Source organism: Delphinus delphis, chromosome 7, assembly GCF_949987515.2.
Source record: "Delphinus delphis chromosome 7, mDelDel1.2, whole genome shotgun sequence".
Lineage (NCBI taxonomy): Eukaryota > Metazoa > Chordata > Mammalia > Artiodactyla > Delphinidae > Delphinus > Delphinus delphis.
Genome location: NC_082689.1, coordinates 112,884,813 through 112,903,535, shown reverse-complemented (window position 1 = coordinate 112,903,535; position 18,723 = coordinate 112,884,813). Strand labels below are relative to the sequence as shown.

General features: G+C 50.5%; 1 protein-coding gene across 6 annotated transcripts in view; it reads left to right on the top strand.

The window, feature by feature from the left end:
* The window catches only part of LOC132428722 (E3 ubiquitin-protein ligase HERC2), a 228,869-nt gene extending 211,081 nt beyond the window's left edge, over positions 1-17,788 (top strand). For all 6 annotated transcript variants that reach the window (XM_060017026.1, XM_060017023.1, XM_060017024.1 and 3 more), the window contains 13 exons: positions 78-239; positions 1,388-1,479; positions 1,692-1,831; positions 5,379-5,566; positions 6,098-6,295; positions 8,648-8,731; positions 12,171-12,312; positions 12,442-12,636; positions 13,287-13,399; positions 14,034-14,224; positions 15,068-15,173; positions 15,493-15,705; positions 16,850-17,788. In XM_060017026.1, coding sequence (XP_059873009.1) covers positions 78-239; positions 1,388-1,479; positions 1,692-1,831; positions 5,379-5,566; positions 6,098-6,295; positions 8,648-8,731; positions 12,171-12,312; positions 12,442-12,636; positions 13,287-13,399; positions 14,034-14,224; positions 15,068-15,173; positions 15,493-15,705; positions 16,850-17,122 — 2,097 coding nt within the window. In that variant the 3' untranslated portion in view covers positions 17,123-17,788. The remainder of the gene's footprint in view (positions 1-77; positions 240-1,387; positions 1,480-1,691; positions 1,832-5,378; positions 5,567-6,097; positions 6,296-8,647; positions 8,732-12,170; positions 12,313-12,441; positions 12,637-13,286; positions 13,400-14,033; positions 14,225-15,067; positions 15,174-15,492; positions 15,706-16,849) is intronic.
* Positions 17,789-18,723: the final 935 nt, after the last annotated feature.

Genomic DNA, 18,723 nt, shown 5'->3' with positions numbered 1-18,723 from the left:
TCCCAGCACGTTAACCCCTCCGGGGAGAGCCTCCGTTCTGTTGCAGTCGGATGTCCTCAGTGCCCCTCTCTCTGCAGGTGGAGGTGCTGCAGGGCCACCGTGTGGTCGACGTTGCCTGTGGCAGTGGGGATGCCCAGACCCTCTGCCTCACGGAGGACGACACCGTCTGGTCCTGGGGGGACGGGGACTACGGCAAGCTGGGCAGAGGGGGCAGCGACGGCTGCAAGGCGCCCGTGAAGGTACGCTGCCTGCCGCCGCCTGCGTCTCAGGAGTAACCTAACTTCATCTTTAGCTTCTTTGCAAAACACATGATGGGTCACTGGGTGAAAAGGGAGTGAAAGACCCAGAGGTATGAAGATAGTTTTAAGTACTGTTTCGTGCTGTCTTGGGAATGTCTGTGGTCAGCGGGGCTTCACGCAGCCCATGGTTTTATTTAGCGTGCGGACCTGTTTGAGGGGAAGGACGACTTGTTCACACCCTTCTGTTCACAGAGGTCTGTTACGTATGGTTTCCACATTTATGAAAAAATTGTTGTGGGCTTTTGTATGTCAAGAAGGCATTAGACAGAGGCTTTGCACCTTGCAGGACTGAGATGTCGAATGTTGGGGGGTCTTGGGGGGGGAGGCCATTACTGCTATCATTGTGATGGGGGTAGGGTGAGGAGAAAACAGAGAATTAGGGGATAATTAATTTAAATTTGAGAACTTGAGTCTGGAAACAGTCACAGGTAATAAGGAACATAGTTTGCTAGGTGAGAAAAGATGTCAGCTAGGTAAATGAACCCCAACAAGACCTCTGGGTGCTGGCTGTGAAGGGTCTGGACCCTTGAGCATGCAGGGGTGGAAGTGGGTTCCAGTACTGACCCGATCAACGTCGTGTTTAATTGGAATAACCTGGGCAGGTGGATTGCTAGTGTCTGAAGTCAGAACCCTGGTTGTCTTGGCCATCCGTCCCCCGTTACCTGCTGCTTCTTCCCTGTGGGCCTGTGCATCTGATAGGGCTGGAGGGCAGATGGGAAGTGCAGGGCTTGCTGGAGAATGGGGCCACCACATCACAAAGAGAAATGGAGTTGGGAGAGTGAATGCTGGGGAAAGCGATCATAGACCTTCAACAGTGACGTGTTCATTTCCAGCAGTATGCGGCGGGTCTCACGGGTGGTGGCATGGCCGCCTGGCCGCCTGTGGCCTGTGCTCCCTCAGAGCCAGGGTTCCTGCCCCTTCTGAGAACACTTGGCTGTGTGGAGTAGGGTTTTATGTTGTAGTAAATGTTTGGCGTAGGAGTAAGGGCTTTCCGAATTCTCTATTCGCGTCACTGCAGTCTCTATATGGGTGCAACCATCAGCAAAAACCTTGATTGAATCAGTCTAATTAAGCCTTTTCCCTTCTAGATCGATTCTCTGACGGGCCTTGGAGTGGTTAAAGTGGAATGTGGGTCCCAGTTTTCTGTCGCCCTGACCAAATCTGGTGCTGTCTATACTTGGTATGCAAGATTCTATTTATTTAAGTCCACCAAATCCAGATTGTTAATTAGAAGTCACTTTAACTGCCTTTTTGTAGATAGAAATGTGGTTTCTGTGGCAGGCTGTGGTTTGTGTCTTGCAGTGTCAGTGTGGTGTCTGCTCCAGGAGGGTGGCGCAGGGTGGTAAACAAGATGGCTTTGCACTCACAAGTTCCACGTTTCCTTGTGTGCAGGGGCAAAGGTGATTATCACAGGCTGGGCCATGGATCTGATGACCATGTGAGAAGACCTCGGCAGGTTCAAGGGCTGCAGGGGAAGAAAGTCATTGCCATCGCCACCGGCTCCCTGCACTGTGTGTGCTGCACTGAGGACGGTAGGTGGGAGGCCCAACCTTGTAACTTGGAGGTTTAGGGATAATCTGTGCAGCTCTAAGGTGGAGGGGGGATGGGGAGAGTCATACTATACTCTGAAAATACGCCTGTGGTTTTGGCCCTATCGTCTTCAGTCCCTGGTGTTAACACTGGTGAACATGTTGTGTTTCGTGGCTAACAGAGCAGGCCTGATACGGCTGTTTTTAGGAACACTCGCTTGCAAGGTTGGCCTTCGGCTGGCTTCTGGGAGCCTGGATTTCAGGAGGGCTCCCACCAGTCCTAATTGAAGGAGGCTTTGTTAGAATGTTTGCAAAGAGCGTGGTCTCTGCTGAAACCTGCTTCCTTCTGGGGGTCTGGAACTTGGGTACGTGCCAGGCAGAGTGCCTGCCTGACCTGCCCCAGTCAGAACCCTGGCATCGAGTCTCTTATGTCCCTGCTGGACGGCACGTCACAAGTGGCCACAACTTGTTACTGAAGGAACTAAATGCGTCTGTGTGACTCCACTGGGAGTGGGGGACCCTTGGAAGCTCACTCCTGGTTTTCTCTGCACTTCACCCATGTGCCTTTTCCCTTTGCTGATTTTGCTTTGTGTCCTTTCACTGTAATGAATTATAGCTCTGAGTATGATATGTGCTGAGTCCTGGAGTTCTCCTAGTGAATCATCAAAACTGAGGGTGGTCTTGGGAACCCCAAGACAGTGGCAAAAGGGAATTACAGATGGAATTAAGATTGCCAAATCAGCTGACTTTACAGTATGGAAATATTCTGAATTATTAGGTGAGCCTAGTAAAATCTCACACACCCTTCAGTGGAGAAAAGGAGGCAGAAGATCAGTGAGAGAGATGTGATGGAAGAAGGGGAAGGAGAGATTTTCCAGTTACGAGAGGGTCTCAACTTGCCATTGCTGGCATTGAAGGTGGAGTGAAGGGGCCAGGGAGTATGGGTGGCTGCTGGAAAACTGACATTCCCCAAATTTTGCTCCCTTTAAAAGGCTTCGGTGAATTATATGAACACGTGCCCTTTAATTAGTTTCGATGAATGAGTTTCATATATGAATATGCAACTTCTGTGGCTTGTGGTGGGACTGATGTAGTTCTTGATGAAGAAATTACAACACACTTTTATTTCCTTTATTATAATTTAAAATTTTTTGAAACATATATATAACACACTTAGAGAACAGTTGCAAGTATAGTACAAAGAACTTTTTCTTTTTCCATGTGAGAGATAGGTGATGCCATGGTGCCCCATTACCCTGAACAAGTGTGTATTTCCTACAGTGATGGGCCCTGTGCTACATAATCACAACATGGCCTTCAGTGAGAAAATACACACAGTTGTCACTCCACCTGACCTCCCTCTCTCTCCCCTCACAACATGGGCTCCATCAGCTGTGCTGCTCTTGTCTCTGTTCTGAGACAACCCTCAGTCACCCCTCAGGGTCATTCTTGTCAGTCTTCTTCAGTCTTCTTGGACTTTTTGGACCTTGACACTTTTTACACTGGTTACAGGCTGGTTATTTTGTAGAACATTTCTCAATTAGAGTTTGATGTTTCCTCAGTAGATTCAGGTTGCACATCTTTGATCTTAATTTATCCTGCATTCCTAACTCATTCTCAGTTCATCAGGTGACATGCATGTTCTCTTTGTCCCATTACTAATGGTGTTAATGTCAGTCACTTGATAAAGGTGGTGTAGCCAGCCTGTTCCACTGTGAACATCCTTTGTAACTAATAAGTATTTGGGAGGGTGTTTGAAACTATATAAATATTCCTTTTTCACTGAACATTTTATTTATTTTCATCAGATATTTAAATTTTTGTTGGTTTGTTTTCATCTTGTCGGACTCATGGTTTCCTAATTTATTTAATGAGTTACATATAAGCTGTTGCTTTTACTTACCTTGATGCTCAAATTGTGCCCTGTTTGGCTGGTTTCATCTCCTGAAGTTCCCACCCCGTCATTCATTGAGTACTTCCTTGCTTTCTGGCACAAAAAGACCTTCTGTCCTCGTCTTGACTCTCCATGTCTCAAGCTTAGAATTGTCTGTTTCCCCAAGGAGCCCTGGTGCCTTTAGAGGAAAATGGTGTTTGAAAGACAAGGTCAGGGCTATAGGTGTGCTCATCGCTAATGGAATGTCACTGCTCCCAGGCCTTCTTAGTGGACAGAGCTAGGGAATATATATGTAAGTAATACACAAAATTACATCTGTGTTTATTTCTATATGTATATATGTACATAGAGTACCACTTGTTCACACCAGTACCCCAAGGTACTGGACCACAGGTTCATTCTAGTTTTCTCTCTTTCCATACTTGTTACTCCTTTCTCTTTTGGTAAGAAACCTGGATCCCCTTACTGAGTAAGTGATTCACTTACTCTTCCTGTAGTGGCTGGTGTCCCATCGTTGCCTTTGCCTTCTCCCCTGGTGGATCCTCACCTCACTTGGGCTGTGACTGCCCACTCTGGACTGTGTCCCCACATGGGTGTACTGCTCCCTGCTTTGGCTGACTTCCCACACCTGGCTACCCTCTGTGTGGAAGTCTTGTCTCTCATGCACTCTGATTCCCTGCACCCAGCTGCGCCTCTGCGGAGAGGCTCTCTTCCCCTTGCTTGCACTCTGACACCTACCCAGTGGCTTTAGGACTGAGTTCTCCAGAGCAGGAAGGGGCAGGACGCAAGCACACTGCCCTTGATCATATGGGCCTTGCACTTTGCACAGTGGTGCTTATGGCTTCATGGCACCCTGAGGAGTCTGTGGATTTGCAAGGCTTGTGATGTTCCTAGAGAACTAAACTCATTTCTATTCTAGTCGTCACCTTACCCATACAGTGGTGTTTCATGGCTGGAATCTAGTATGGTGTGTTGAAAAATATGATTCTCATCAGTGAGGTATGAATGAGAGATTCATATCCCATGTTTAGGAGATGAATAACCATTGGAAGAACAACATGTTCCTTTAAAACATGGATTTTGTTTGGTTAAAAACTGACTTTCTCTTCCTTTGACATACAAAATCAATTTGGATTGTAAGTATTTACCATCTGTTTTTTTTTTCTTTGCGGTATGCGGGCCCCTCACCGCTGTGGCCTCTCCTGTTGCGGAGCACAGGCTCCGGATGCACAGGCTCAGCGGCCATGGCTCACGGGCCCAGCCACTCCGCGGCACGTGGGATCCTCCCGGACCGGGGTACGAACCCGTGTCCCCTGCATCGGCAGGCGGACCCCCCACCACTGCGCCACCAGGGAAGCCCTACCATCTGTTTTGATGTTACTTGTTCTGATTAAGAACTGCTCCAGTTACATGCTTAGTCCTGTGAACAGACACGGTTGGAAAAGCCGTGTTAGCAGCAGGGGAAGGGTCCTGGGAAGCCTGCTACCTCTTTGAGTGTTGTGATTAGAGACATCTAGATCACCGTAAGGTTAACATTTCACAGACAACCGCCGACACCCAGCTGGAGGGCAGCGAGGACTGTACGTGTGGGAAGATGGTGGTGGTTGTGCGTTCATTGGTCCTAGTATACAAGTCCTTGTTCTAAATCTGCATTAGGTGAAGTTTATACGTGGGGCGACAATGATGAGGGACAGCTGGGAGATGGAACAACAAATGCCATCCAGAGGCCTCGGCTGGTAGCTGCCCTTCAGGGCAAGAAGGTCAACCGTGTGGCCTGTGGCTCAGCACACACTCTCGCCTGGTCAACGAGCAAGCCCGCCAGTGCTGGGAAGCTCCCTGCACAGGTTAGTGGCGATTGGGTGAGTGGGCCAGCAGGCATGCAGGTTGTGACAAAGTTACAGCCTGTGTATTGAATTATGCGTGTGCAAGCGTGCGCCCACTTTGTTTTCCCCTTATACATTTACAGAGGTGCTCTACTGAAAATAATTTATAATTATTGGTAATGGTAAGAACAGTATTTTTAAGAACATTAATTATTCACACCTGTCGACATTCTGTGTGTATCAGTGTGTCACCTTTATTCAAAATTTTATAAACTATATAAAACCATTCTGGTAGTTCAGGCTGCATGTTTTCTGTAGTAAATATATTTCTATACGCTAATTTTTTTTAACGTTCTCTTTGGTTTACGTTTCTTGGCTCAGGCAAAATGGCCAAAATATTATTTTAGAAACAGCAAGATATTTTAAACCAAACTCAGAAGTCATAGTGCTTCTGTGTTTTCAAAAACAGTATTTTCAGAATCCATCTACTATACTATGGCTTACCTGTGCGTTTGGCGCCTAAGTTGACTTAACGCAGTTTCCATGTTTCAGGTCCCCATGGAGTACAGTCATTTGCAGGAGATCCCAATCACAGCACTGCGGAACCGGCTGCTGCTGTTGCATCACATCTCAGAGCTCTTCTGCCCCTGCATCCCCATGTTTGACCTGGAGGGCTCTCTCGATGAAACTGGACTCGGGCCTTCTGTGGGCTTTGGCACTCTGCGAGGAGTTCTGATATCCCAGGGAAAGGTACCGCTCTGGTAGCAGTTTTTACTATAGGTGATATTGGTATCTTCAGTAAGTTTTATCCAACAAAAATTCCTAAAGTAGGAATGTATTGAATACAGCTCATTCAGCAAATGTTCACTGAGCACCTACTATATGCCAGGCTCTGTCCTGGGTACTTAGAATGCATCGAAACAGACAAAAATCTCTTCTCTTTTGGAGCTTATGTTAAAAATGAATAGTGTGGTGTGCTGCCTTTTCCCCCTGTAATCTCTGTTTCCCACCTCCCCAGAAGGGGGTTGGCAGACCTAAGCTTCCATTCTTACAGTGTTCTCTGCTGTCCTGGCCTTGAGGCTTTACGGCAAATCCCTGCTGACAGCAGGAAGGAAAAATAATGGGATAATTTCTTCTCCAGGGATGTCCAGCAGAGGGACCTGGACGTTACAGATCGCTTGGATAGAAGTTCGGTACCAGGATATGTAGAAATTCCTGGCCGAAGGGTAGTTTAACAGCCTCTGAAAAGAATCATGAATGAAGGCTTCTGAAAGTCATGAGAGAAATTTTGACCCATTGACATTTGTAATAATTTGAGCTTTCTAGAATGAAATGCCTGAAGTCATCAAGTTTCTGGCAAGCAGCTTGACAGGGTGTCCTGGAAGAGGCTCGATTGTTGTATGGTAGGGGGAATATTTGTATAGGGAAAAAAAAGCATAGAGGTCAAATTGAGGAATCCTAGTCCTGAAGAGTCTGATTCTGTGACATATATTGTTATCCAAGGTTATGATCTATTCTTATTGATAATAAAATTTAGATGTTTTGGAGTGCTGTCCAAACAGATTTTTTTTCAGGATTAGCTGTATTTCCTAAAATACCTAGCCGAAGGAGACTGGTGCACACGTTTTATTTTTATGTGTGGCTTAGAGACACGTAGACAGTGATGAGGATTGTGGTAATGGTAAGAGCTCTCTGATGACCCGCAGCAGGAAAAAATTGTGGGCAGGTAAAATCAATATGAGACTTCACTTCAACCATTTTTCAATAATAAAAATGGCAAATTTGATTACTTTCACCGTTTTTTTAATCCCTCAAAGCGGAGGTGATAATAAGCAGTAAAAGGGAAAAAGCCTCTCCTTGTAGGGAGGAAACAAAGCGAGAGGTAGCACGTGTCTCATGCTGAGTATGTGAGTGTCGTGCAGGCTGGGAGTGCAGGGCAGGGAGGCCCAGGGAGGCTGAAAGGGCACCCTCAGCCACGGGGGTGTCAGCCTCTATTCTGGTCCTCGTTGGAAAGGACCGCCTCTGCAGGAAATTCTAGGGAGTGGGTTTCGTTGGTGACTGTGGAGAGCTGTTACCAGGGCCCAGAAGAGAGCGAGCCACAGGAGGGCGGGGCTCGCGGGGCGCTCCGTGGGGAAGGGAGCTCATGCCTGGAGCAGGACCGAGCAGCGAGCAGGGTGCTGGTCCTTGGGGTGGAGGGTGTGCAGGAATGCGTGGGGAGCGGCCTGCCTCTGCATCGCCTATATGGTGCGGGGTGTGTGTCTGTGGGCCCCCCGTGTGATGGCAGCACCTCTTCCCTTCCCATCGTCACAGGTCGGAGCTCTCAGGCTCTGACCTAAGAGGGGGGTGCAGACCTTGCTGTCGGCACCTCGTGGCCCGCCCTCCGCTCCTACCCCAGCCGCCCTGTCTCCAGAAGAGAGCCCAGTCGTCCACTTGGCAGGGACCTGGGGCTGCCACTGGTCCTGCCTCCTCCGGGTGTCTGGACTCTCCTCCCGTCCTCACGCACACGCACACGAGCACGTGTCCCCTGCGCCCAGGCCCACGTGGGCATGTGTCTCCCTGGGTGAAGTTGGGGCCTGCTCCCTTTGCTTGCCGTCTTCACCCTGGGTTTTCCAGGTTTCTTTCAGTGCCCGGTGCCCATGAGTTCCCTCCCTCACTGGCTTCGCCATCCCCATCCCACCCTGGCCCGCTCCCCGGCCCTGCTGCGGCTTTGTGGCCGATGTCTCTGCTGGGACAGCAATACTGTATAATTAGTGCCTCAGTCCTGCCACTAGTGGACTTGCAGTTTGGCTGGGAAACCTCGGTTTTCTGTTTAACCCTCAGCCTGGCCTGAGCCCTGGGTTGGAGCAGGTGGTCCCCGGGCTCTGGCCCTCGCCCCTCTCTGTGCAGTGCGTGCCGGGTGCCTCATGCCTCCAGATGGCAGGCAGGGGGTGCTGCTAAGCACTGGCCCTGCCGGCTGCCTGAGCCTCTGCATGGGCTTGCGTGTGGATGCCAGGCTACCGCCCTGGGCCACCTCATGACCCGACAAAGGGAGTTTTGTGATGTGAAACATCTGTGGGTAATACTTTCTATATCACATTCTAAATTTTGTCTCTCGTGTTTTAGGAGGCGGCTTTCCGAAAAGTAGTACAAGCAACTATGGTGCGAGATCGCCAGCACGGTCCCGTGGTGGAGTTGAACCGGATCCAGGTAACAAGTGGAGATGGCTTTCTGTTCTTAGATGTGATGGCTTTGTGGTTGTGAGGCATGTCCCCTCAGCCGGGGGCAAGTGCTCGTAGAAAACCTTCTCTCATGCCCTTGCTTTAGAGAGCAAGGTGCTACGTGTGTGAGATGTCCAGTGCTGAGACTGCCAGGTGGCAACGTTAGTGGTTTTCTTTATAACGGAAAGAAGAAAGGCTTATTTCAGATAACCCAGAACCACAAATCCAGATAAGCAAAAGGGGAAAAGTAAAAATGACCCATATTTCCACCACATAGTGATAACTGCTGCTAACATTTGGGGGGTGTGTATCTGTTGGTTGTAAACTGAACTGGATGACTCTCTTTTGCAACTTGCTGTCTGTTGCTCTTAATGCATTGTAATAAGCACCTCCCTGTCCCATGCTGTAGGGCCGTGGGATTGTTTACGCCAACCAGCTGCCCACGTTGATTTCTCTGCTGGGGGCTAGAAGGCTAGGGTATAGCAGGGCCAGGTGGTGTGGCCCCAGCTACGTGTGTGTCTTCAGTCACCCCCGTGGGTTAGGTTTTGAGAGGCAGAGCAGGTTCCCTGTTCCCGCCAGCCTCATACCTTCCCCGGCTCTGATGGCTGCTTACTTTGCCAGTTTAATAGGCCAGAATCACTTATACTAAGACTATGTCACAGTAGTAATTGAAGAAGTGAAAAGTAGACCGTCTCTGAATTTGTACTGCTGCCAAATGTATATAAGCTTCGAGCTAAAAGAATTAATTAAAACCAGAGGAAGCCCAGCACTGCTGATGGCGTGTGTGCACTTGACATTTCCCACGCCAGCGAAGTCGGCCCCGCCTCTTGGAGCAGGAGCAGAGCCTGAAGAGCGGATGCTTTGTTCCTGAGCCGTCGTGTCAGCACATGGTTTCTACCCTGATGCTGGTTGTATGACTAGACTTTCTTCCAGAGCTGTTCCTGGGGGCATTTTCAATTAAGGCATCAAACTCTTTTCCTTTGTTGGAGAACACATGTGACCATGCTGATGGAAGTGGTTCCTTCACTGACGTCATAGTGTTTAATGTGAAGCTGGAGGTCAGTCAGCCCATTCCACAAACAAATGGGCTGTTTTAACTAGGGTCATAAAAAAGCTTTTATTTCCCCACCTTGGAGGATCATTTTGGTTTGCTCTGCATTATTAGGGTGTAAATACTAAAGTTCGTAAGTGAGGAAAGCTGATCGTCTAATTCAGACAGTTGGGTGTTCCTGGATTGCAGGCCTGCCTCAGCTGTGCACAGGCACCACATTGGGGCCAGTGGCCCAGTGTGGGTGTCCAAGCCCAGGGCCCTTGGTACCAGGGAACCTGGCTAATCTGGAGTCCACACCAGGCACATTTTCTAGTCATTGTGTGCTCAGTGCCTCTTCTTTTCTCATCTTGGCATCCCCAGCACAGTGAGTTATGAAAATGCTCGGTGTGTGTCTGAAAGAATAGGTAAGGAGAGAAACAAATTTGTATTAGACATTTTTTAAAAGGCGTATAAACAACCTTCAACACAGCGTGCAATGCTCATTGATGTCACAGGGGCCACTCCGGGCCACCCAGTGGTCCTCAGGTGCCAGAGCCAGGTTCCCTTCAGTTCAGGGTTTCAAACATACTCTTGAAGTTGGGAAGGTCCTCCACGAAGATGGATATAAAGTAGAGCAGAGTGGTGCGGGGGGCATTCTGTGACCCAGAAAGGTGGTGCGGGCATCCTCTTCCCTGTGCTGTCCCAAGGCTGCAGCCTTCTCTCGTGGGGATGCCCTTGGAGACATTTTCTTACTGTCTGTCAGAAGTGCTGTAGAGACACTAAAAGTAGGCCATGTTCTTGGAGGGTTTCTCTGTGTTTGAATTTAATTTAGTTTTGTAACAGGATCTAAAAATCTGTGTACATTAAAAACTTTAAATGTATTGCAGATAATGCTTGCTCATTTCTGAAAATTTAGAAAATTCAAATTAAAGACCATTAAAACCACCTATATTCCTGCTGTCCAGAGGTGTCAGGTACACAGCCCTGTCCTTGCAGTGTCCTGGCTGTGTTCACATAACCATGTTCCTTCATAGCAGCTGAGAGCATCAGTCTGTGTTAACTGGCACTGTAAACGGAGGTGATGTGACCTTTCGAGTGGGCAGCAGGTCTGTGTCTTACCCCTCACGTAGGAACGCATCCTTCTTCCTTTCTGTAGCTCACTCTCCCCTGGGCGCTGTGTGCCTTAGAGAGCTGCTGTTAAGGTCAAATGAAATGACATATGAGAACGTGCAGCTGACTGTGTGGTGCACAGGAAAACTCACTCCACAGGAAACTATTGTCATCGTTCTTATATTTTTAGTCTTGAGAATGGTAATTTATGCAGTGAGGAGAATTAGCTGTTAAACTCAGCCTAGAACTCACGAAGAAGTTAAGGATGGTGAGAGTTTAGCCAGAAGAGTCAAGTGAAAGTACATTCTCACAATCATATTTTCCTTAACTTCTCATTTTGCAGTCATTTCAGACTGAGCTTCTTGGGTGATTCTGAAGCACAGCCTAGGCTGCAAGCTGCAGGGTTACTGAGGCCACACTAAGTGAGGGCTTGAGGGCCATTGTTATGCTCTGTTGGGGAATCTTAGCTTATGATGAGAAATACAGGTGGGACAAGTGATCATACTTGGAGACACAGTGACCCCAAGAGTTGAGCAGGGTCTGTGCAGGTGAGGAAAGGAGGGGAGGAAGGTTCTGTCCTGGCCCAGATATTACAGGCCAGGTTTGGTCTCAGAGCCCCTTGGGGTGACCCTGCCAGGGCTGATGGTCTGCTCGGAGGGTGCTTTCAGGGCTCCTGGCCGCTTCTTCACGGAGACCGTGGGCAAGGTTACAAAGTGTGAGGGTGAGCCAGGCTGCAGCTCCTGCCCGCCCGGGCTGCTGCAGTCCTTCCTGTGGTCTGTGATTTCTTGAGGGCATGTTTGCTTAGCCACCACCGTCCTGCCGGGCTGCGTGTGCTGGCGAGCGCGCCCTGGCCCCATGAGCACAGCTGTCCAGCAGGCAGCCTGCATCAGGGGAGGGAAAAAGAGGAGCGCAAGGCTGGTCTTCGGGGTCCTCAGCAGGCGTGGGTGAGGAGGCGAGGACATAGGTCAGTCCTGGGAGGTCCAGCAACCCTTCGTGCGCGCACAGGTGTGCTCGGGGGGTTGTGCTTGAGCTTGCTGGGCGCTCGTGGCGGCCTGAGGTTGTAGGGGCCGTGCCACACGTCTGGGTGCTGCTTGCTGTCTGTAGGGTCTCCTGCCCCCACTCCCCGCTGGTGACCAGGACAGGACAGGCGAGGGTAACGGGAGGGGTGACTGGCCGCAGGGCCCTGCTTTGGATGCAGGGGTTCCAGGGCCGGTCGGCTGCCGAAGATGGCACCTGTGTGCTTTCTGCTGTGGCCCCCCTTCTGTATGTTCTTTGTCTCCCTCTCTAGGTCAAGCGTTCAAGGAGTAAAGGTGGCCTAGCGGGCCCTGATGGGACCAAGTCTGTCTTCGGGCAGATGTGCGCTAAGATGAGCTCATTTAGTCCTGACAGCCTTCTCCTCCCACACCGCGTCTGGAAGGTCAAGTTCGTGGGTGAGAGCTTGCGTGCGCCGAGGGGCGGTGGTGTAATGGGTGGTGCGAGGAGAAATGAGCGGCCCTCAGCCACTCCCCAGGGAGCTTTGGCGCAGTGACCGTGAGCTGCCGACCCTCCTTTCCCCCCAGGTGAATCTGTGGATGACTGTGGTGGTGGCTACAGTGAGTCCATAGCTGAGATCTGTGAAGAGCTGCAGAATGGACTCACCCCGCTTCTGATCGTGACGCCCAATGGGAGGGACGAGTCGGGGGCCAACCGCGACTGCTACCTGTTCAGCCCGGCTGCCAGGGCGCCCGTGCACACCAACATGTTCCGCTTCTTGGGTGGGCCTCTTGCGTGGGTGCAGTGCTGCAGCTGTTCCGCTGTGTGTGCCCTGTTAGCTTAATGGCTGCTGTGTCTTGGGAGTGGTGCAGCTGTTTTAAATGTCTCCTTCGAGCTTTCTCAGTGTGCAGCTGCAGGGACGTGCAGAGCCGGACCATTAGCAGCTGTGTGCTAAGGACCAGGAGGTGCCTTTGGCACTCAGAGGATCTGAGACAGCGTGTCTGCATCCTAAACGTATCTGAAACTTGGGATCAGATCTTAGGATGTCTTGATACTTGGCCACCTGTTCATTGAGGGTCTGTGCCCATTAACTCACGGCACTGCCTGCACCTCTCCAGGCACTGCGAGCACCTCCTTGAGAAGCTCCGGCTGTTGGCTTTGCCGTCAGAGGATTGGCCACTGTGGCTACAGCTGTTGGTGGAAAGAGCAGAAGAGTTATAGACTTCACCCATAGGAACAGAAGGGAGCAATGAATTCAGAGTAGGATGTAAGGTTTTAAGGACAGACCTAAGTCTCTGTGAATTGGGGTAATGTTGGTTTAGAAGGCACTGAGGCCCCAGTGAAGAGCTCATCTCTGCTGTGTTGTTGAATGGACTGGATGTTCTGTCATCCGTTCCAAGTATCTCCTGTTTCTTGTGTTTCGAACGAGCAGGTGTGTTACTGGGTATTGCCATCCGGACTGGGAGTCCTCTGAGTCTGAACCTTGCTGAACCTGTCTGGAAGCAGCTGGCTGGGATGAGCCTCACCATTGCAGACCTCAGTGAGGTAACCTCCAGGAGGGAGAGGGCTGAGAGATGTGACACCTTGTGTGCCCAGCACAGAGCATGGGGGGCGTCCCCTGGGGTCTGGTTAAGAGGCACAGGCTGTCCCGAGGTGCTGACATACTCGCAGGTGGTCAGGCTGCTGGCTGTCGGCCGCCTTCTAGTAGCAGAGTCGGGGTGTGGACACAAGGTCAGTCCGTTTCTAGACCTTGATGCACCAGCTGCTTGTGGGCTTTGCCACTTGTACGGTCTCGTCAGATAAGAAAGCCCTCTGTCTTTCCTGTGGCACAGCTGAGCCATGGGCAGCTGGGGGGAAGTTGAGGCTCCCGGGGCCTCCCTAGGTGTGGTTCCCTTGGTGCCATGAGTGAGGTTGGGACTCGCCTGTGAGCAGTGCCTGTCGCGCTCTCAGTGAGTGGTTTTAAAGACTTCCTTGTTACATGTTCTTTCTTCAGCTCCTCGGGTAAAATGCTTCCCCGCTGCCCCTCTTTTATTCCCCGGCACGCGCAGTACACTGGGAGCCTTGCCGTACGCCCCAGGCAGATCGAGGCCTCGCGCGACTGCATGTCGGGTGTGAACTGGGGCCTGGGGTGCGGGAACAACCCCGACCCAACAAACGGACTCCCTTCTCCCCTTGAAAGGTCGATAAAGATTTTATCCCTGGACTCATGTACATCCGTGACAATGAAGCCACCTCGGAGGAGTTTGAGGCCATGAGCCTTCCCTTCACGGTGCCAAGCGCCAGCGGCCAGGACATCCAGCTGAGCTCCAAGTACACACATATCACCCTGGACAACCGCGCCGAGTATGTCCGGCTCGCAATGAACTACAGGTACGTGGTCGTCTGCCCTCCAGTGTTTCAACTCAGTAAATAGCAAAAACAGCAGAAAATGGTTTGCTTGGGTGGCCGCTTTCTTTCCACAAGGAAAATTTAATGGACTTGGCTCCATTGTGATCAGGGTTGGAGTACTTACTATTCTCACCCGAGATTCCTGGCTCTGATCAGAATACCAAGGTGAAGAGAATCCCCGTTTGGGGACTGTCCCAGCAGAGGTCACAGGCCTTTGTGTGCCACCTCTCCGGGAGCAGGGCTGTGTTTGGGGCGTCTCCACCCCTCGCCTGGCCCTTGCGCCACCGTCAGCTGCGGTTGCTGCGTGGCCTCCGGCGACGTCCGCTCAGTGTGCTGCTTGGGAGCCTTCTCCTCCAGAAGCACCTGGCTGGGTGTTGGGATGAGGGCCCGTGCGTCAGGTGGGCTTTGCTTGCTAGGCTCTGCCTGAGGCTGGTCCTGGCAAGTGTCCTGTGCCATCCACCCGTGTTCCTTTCTGTCTCGTGACCTAACTCGCCAGTCACCAGGGCCTTGGACGCGGCATCTGCTTTCGGGAAGTTCTTACCGTGGGTGCTGTGAGGCCTGCTCGCTACCTCTGCTTGTCGGACTCTGGCTCCTTCCTGGGAAGCAGGGGGGATTGAGAATTGTGTCTTGGAACGTGTATAGCCGTAGCTAGTTTTTGAGGTCGCGTTCCCTGTGCCAGTGAGACGGCCCCACTCCGTGAGAAGCTCTGAGACTCTGTCTGCAGAGCCACACCTGGCTCATCTGTGTGGCAAGGCTCGGTTGGTATGAGCAGAACAAGATCTACATCACCAAAGACAGAAGTGTGAAGTGAGTGTTTTCTTTCAGACTCCACGAATTTGATGAGCAGGTGGCTGCTGTTCGGGAGGGGATGGCCCGAGTCGTGCCTGTGCCCCTTCTTTCTCTGTTCACCGGATATGAACTGGAGACAATGGTATGCCCGCCGCTTCGTGCTGCCGCCCTGGAATGCCTTCTCATGGTCATCCACTGAGTCAGTGCCGCCAGTTCACCTCTCAGTTAACTCTTGCTCTTGGAGGTCTGAGATACACTTGTGCCTTTTGGGTGAAGTAAGACATGCTCAGGGAGCGATTAGTCCCCGCCTCCCCCGCCCAGCCCTGGCCCGCACACGGCAGGCCACAGGGCCTGTCCTCCCACCCATCCCCTAGGGCCTCCCACGCCTGAGCCTCCCCACACCAGCCCTGGGAGAAAGGAGTGGTGGACCCTGTGCTGACGCAAAGCGTGTCCCTCCACAGGTGTGCGGCAGCCCAGACATCCCCCTGCATCTTCTAAAGTCGGTGGCAACGTACAAGGGGGTGGAGCCTTCCGCACCCCTGATCCAGTGGTTCTGGGAGGTGATGGAGTCCTTCTCCAACACTGAGCGCTCCCTCTTCCTTCGCTTCGTGTGGGGCCGCACGAGGCTGCCCAGGACCATCGCTGACTTCCGGGGCAGAGACTTCGTCGTCCAGGTGCGGCTCCGACACACCCCGCGGCGTCAGCCGAGGGTCGTGTTCCTCGCACGCAGCCCTGCCCCAGCTGGGAAGGCGAGCAGGTCTCTCCTGTTACGTGGTTTTCCTTCCCTCTGGAAACAAAAATGAAAAACACGTAACTTCTTTGGTTTGACAGCTCAAAATTCAATGACTACAGGTCTTGGGTACCACTGCCTACTTCTAAAAAGTTTTATCTGGCCACCACCAGAATACACTGCTGTTATGTCAGCGTATCCTAGGTTGTTGAGCACACACATCACTTAAAGCGTTTATTTGATTCTCTGGTTGAATTAGGTGAATCACTGAGTAATGCTGCTTACTGAGAAAAATCAGCGCTCATCAGATTGAGTTTTGCTTTGAGTTCTGACTCTGCAGTCCGTGGTCAGAGATAGGCTCTGTCTACCTGTCAGGCCCTGGGGGTGAAATGACCTGATTCCCCACTGCCTACTCTCAGTTGACTTTGCCAGTCGCAGTGCTGAGGGGTGGAGTTTACCGCAGAGAGAGGGATTGGAAGTCCACTCTCCCGCATGTTTGGGGGGATTCGGGGACGACTCCTTGCCCAGTGCACCCTGTCCTGGGTCTCTGGCCAGGGTTACAGAAGTAGTCCCCTCTCAGGGAGATCTTTGAGAGCATATGCAGTTTTCCTCTCAGAAGGTAGGTAATTTGTGGGGTTTTTCCACAGTTCTTGCTGGCTTCCTAGCATCTTAATCTGTTGTGGTTGAAAGTGGGCTGATAGATTCAGGGAGAGCTTCCCCACATGGGTGATGGCTAAGCCCGTGCCTTTGCACCGGACCCTGTGTCAGTGGGTCTGGGGTCCCACCTTGTTGACCGGGGGTGGGTGGAGCCATCTGACTCTCCTCACAGCATTGGTCTGTAAAAGGCAATTGTCACAGTAACCAGTTGCTATTTTTTTATTGAAAGTCCTGGGAAATAGTTAGTTGCTCCTTTTTATTTATGAAATTGGCTAGATTTTGTGTTTTCTGATATTTTGTTATTTTTAGCCAACAAAATATGATGCTGTATGTGAATGAGAGTCAAGAGTCTAATGAACACAATAAAATAGATTGCGGTTTTACCTGTCCTTGTACATAGTCTGTGATGATTTAACATTTTTCATTAACAGGTATTGGATAAATACAACCCTCCTGACCACTTCCTTCCTGAATCCTACACCTGCTTCTTCTTGTTGAAGTTGCCCCGGTATTCCTGTAAGCAGGTGCTAGAGGAGAAACTGAAATATGCCATCCACTTTTGCAAGTCCATAGACACAGATGATTATGCTCGCATAGCCCTCACAGGAGAGCCGGCTGCGGATGACAGCAGTGACGACTCAGAGAACGAGGATGTGGATTCATTTGCTTCAGACTCTACACAGGATTACTTAACAGGACACTGAGGTGGAGAAATGGCATCCATCACAAGACGCCACGAGACTGAGCGAGGAGGCAGAGTGCTGCAGTTCAGACTGCAGGGCGTGACGTGTGCCATGAGAAGGGTTAGCCCCCTAACGTGTGGGAGAATGATCAGAAAGTCAGCCTCGCACGTGGAGACTTAAAAGGGGCTTCTTACCCACAATGCTGCATTACATGTAGGACTTCTGCGTTTACTAAAGTGTGTAAATGTTTAATATAAATAATGAATTGCAGCGTCCCAAAAATGAATAAAAAGCCTTTTCCCCTGTGGGTGCAATAGATTGGTTTTTTCCCTTCCTTTTAAGTGTTGTGCATTGCCTTGATTGTACATTGGAAATACTGTGTAACAATTAAATCGTATCATAAATATTTCAATTAATTTTACTCGGAATTTGTTTATTAAAAGTTTTTTGAACATTAAATGATCAGTATTACTTGAATGCATCCAGAGGTTATTTAAACCAAAATCAAAACAAAAAGGCCATCAGCCCCCCTCTCCTCCCCAGGTGCACATTCTAGCGTATGCGGTGTGTAACTTGAATTGAGGCCTTTCTGTGAGCAGTATCATAACTTCTATCATGGAAAGTACTATATATAATGTTTGTGTCATGTATATGCCTAAATTTTAATACCCTATAAATAAAACGTCTGCCACAAAATTGTTAAGCTGATCTTTCTTACGTGGTTAGACTAGCACTGGTGGGTGTGCTGCCACCCCAAAATAGATTAGTGTTTGATGCAGCATTAGTTAAAGCCATTCCAGTCTAGTTAGACTCTTTTGGTTACAAAACCAAACTCACTGCAGTGACAAAGGGAGTGGTCCTCAGGAGACTGGAAGGGCTCCAGGGGAGCAGCTAGGGTCGGGAGCCTTCAGCGTCCCTCCCCTGTCCTCCATGCCATCTGCCTCTGCAGCCTTGGTTCCTTCCTGTCCCATGGGCCTGGGGGCAGGGGAGTGTCTCTGGTCCAGTCGGCCATGGAGTAGGATTTGAGCTGCTTGTTCCGGGATCACGTGTGTGGTAGGCTCTGCAAAGTGAAGGACTGAGACCATAGGAGGGAGATTGGCCGGCAGGCCTAGTACAGTGGAACTTGGGGTAAACGGTATCAGGTGGAGGCAAGCAGTAGGTATTTCATGTGGGAGACTTTCTTTCCTCGGGGATTCAATGTGTCACATTAAAAGATCCAAAGAGAATTTTTTTCTGGGAAATTATTCATGACCAAATTGGTGAACGTTCAGATTAGCCCTTTTTTCAGCTTGTCTCAAAATTTCCATAAGCTGTGAGGTGTTTTTTTAATCACCATCCCTTTTGTTTTTAGTCAGCTTTGGCTGCATAACAAACTACCCCCAAAGTCGGTGGCACACAAGAAGAATTTATTTCTCTCTTTATGCATCTGGGTTGGCCAGTTTTGACTGCGTGGCTCAGGACTGGGGGTTGGGTAGGGCTCTGCTTCACATGCCCTTCTGACGACCCAGGGCAGGAGAGCAAGCGAGAACAGGTGCAGCCTGCGGTCAGGCCTGTATTGTCCCCTCCACTCTCAGGCTCAACAGGCTGGCAAAGGTACCGCCTCTACAAACAGTGTTCTCAAA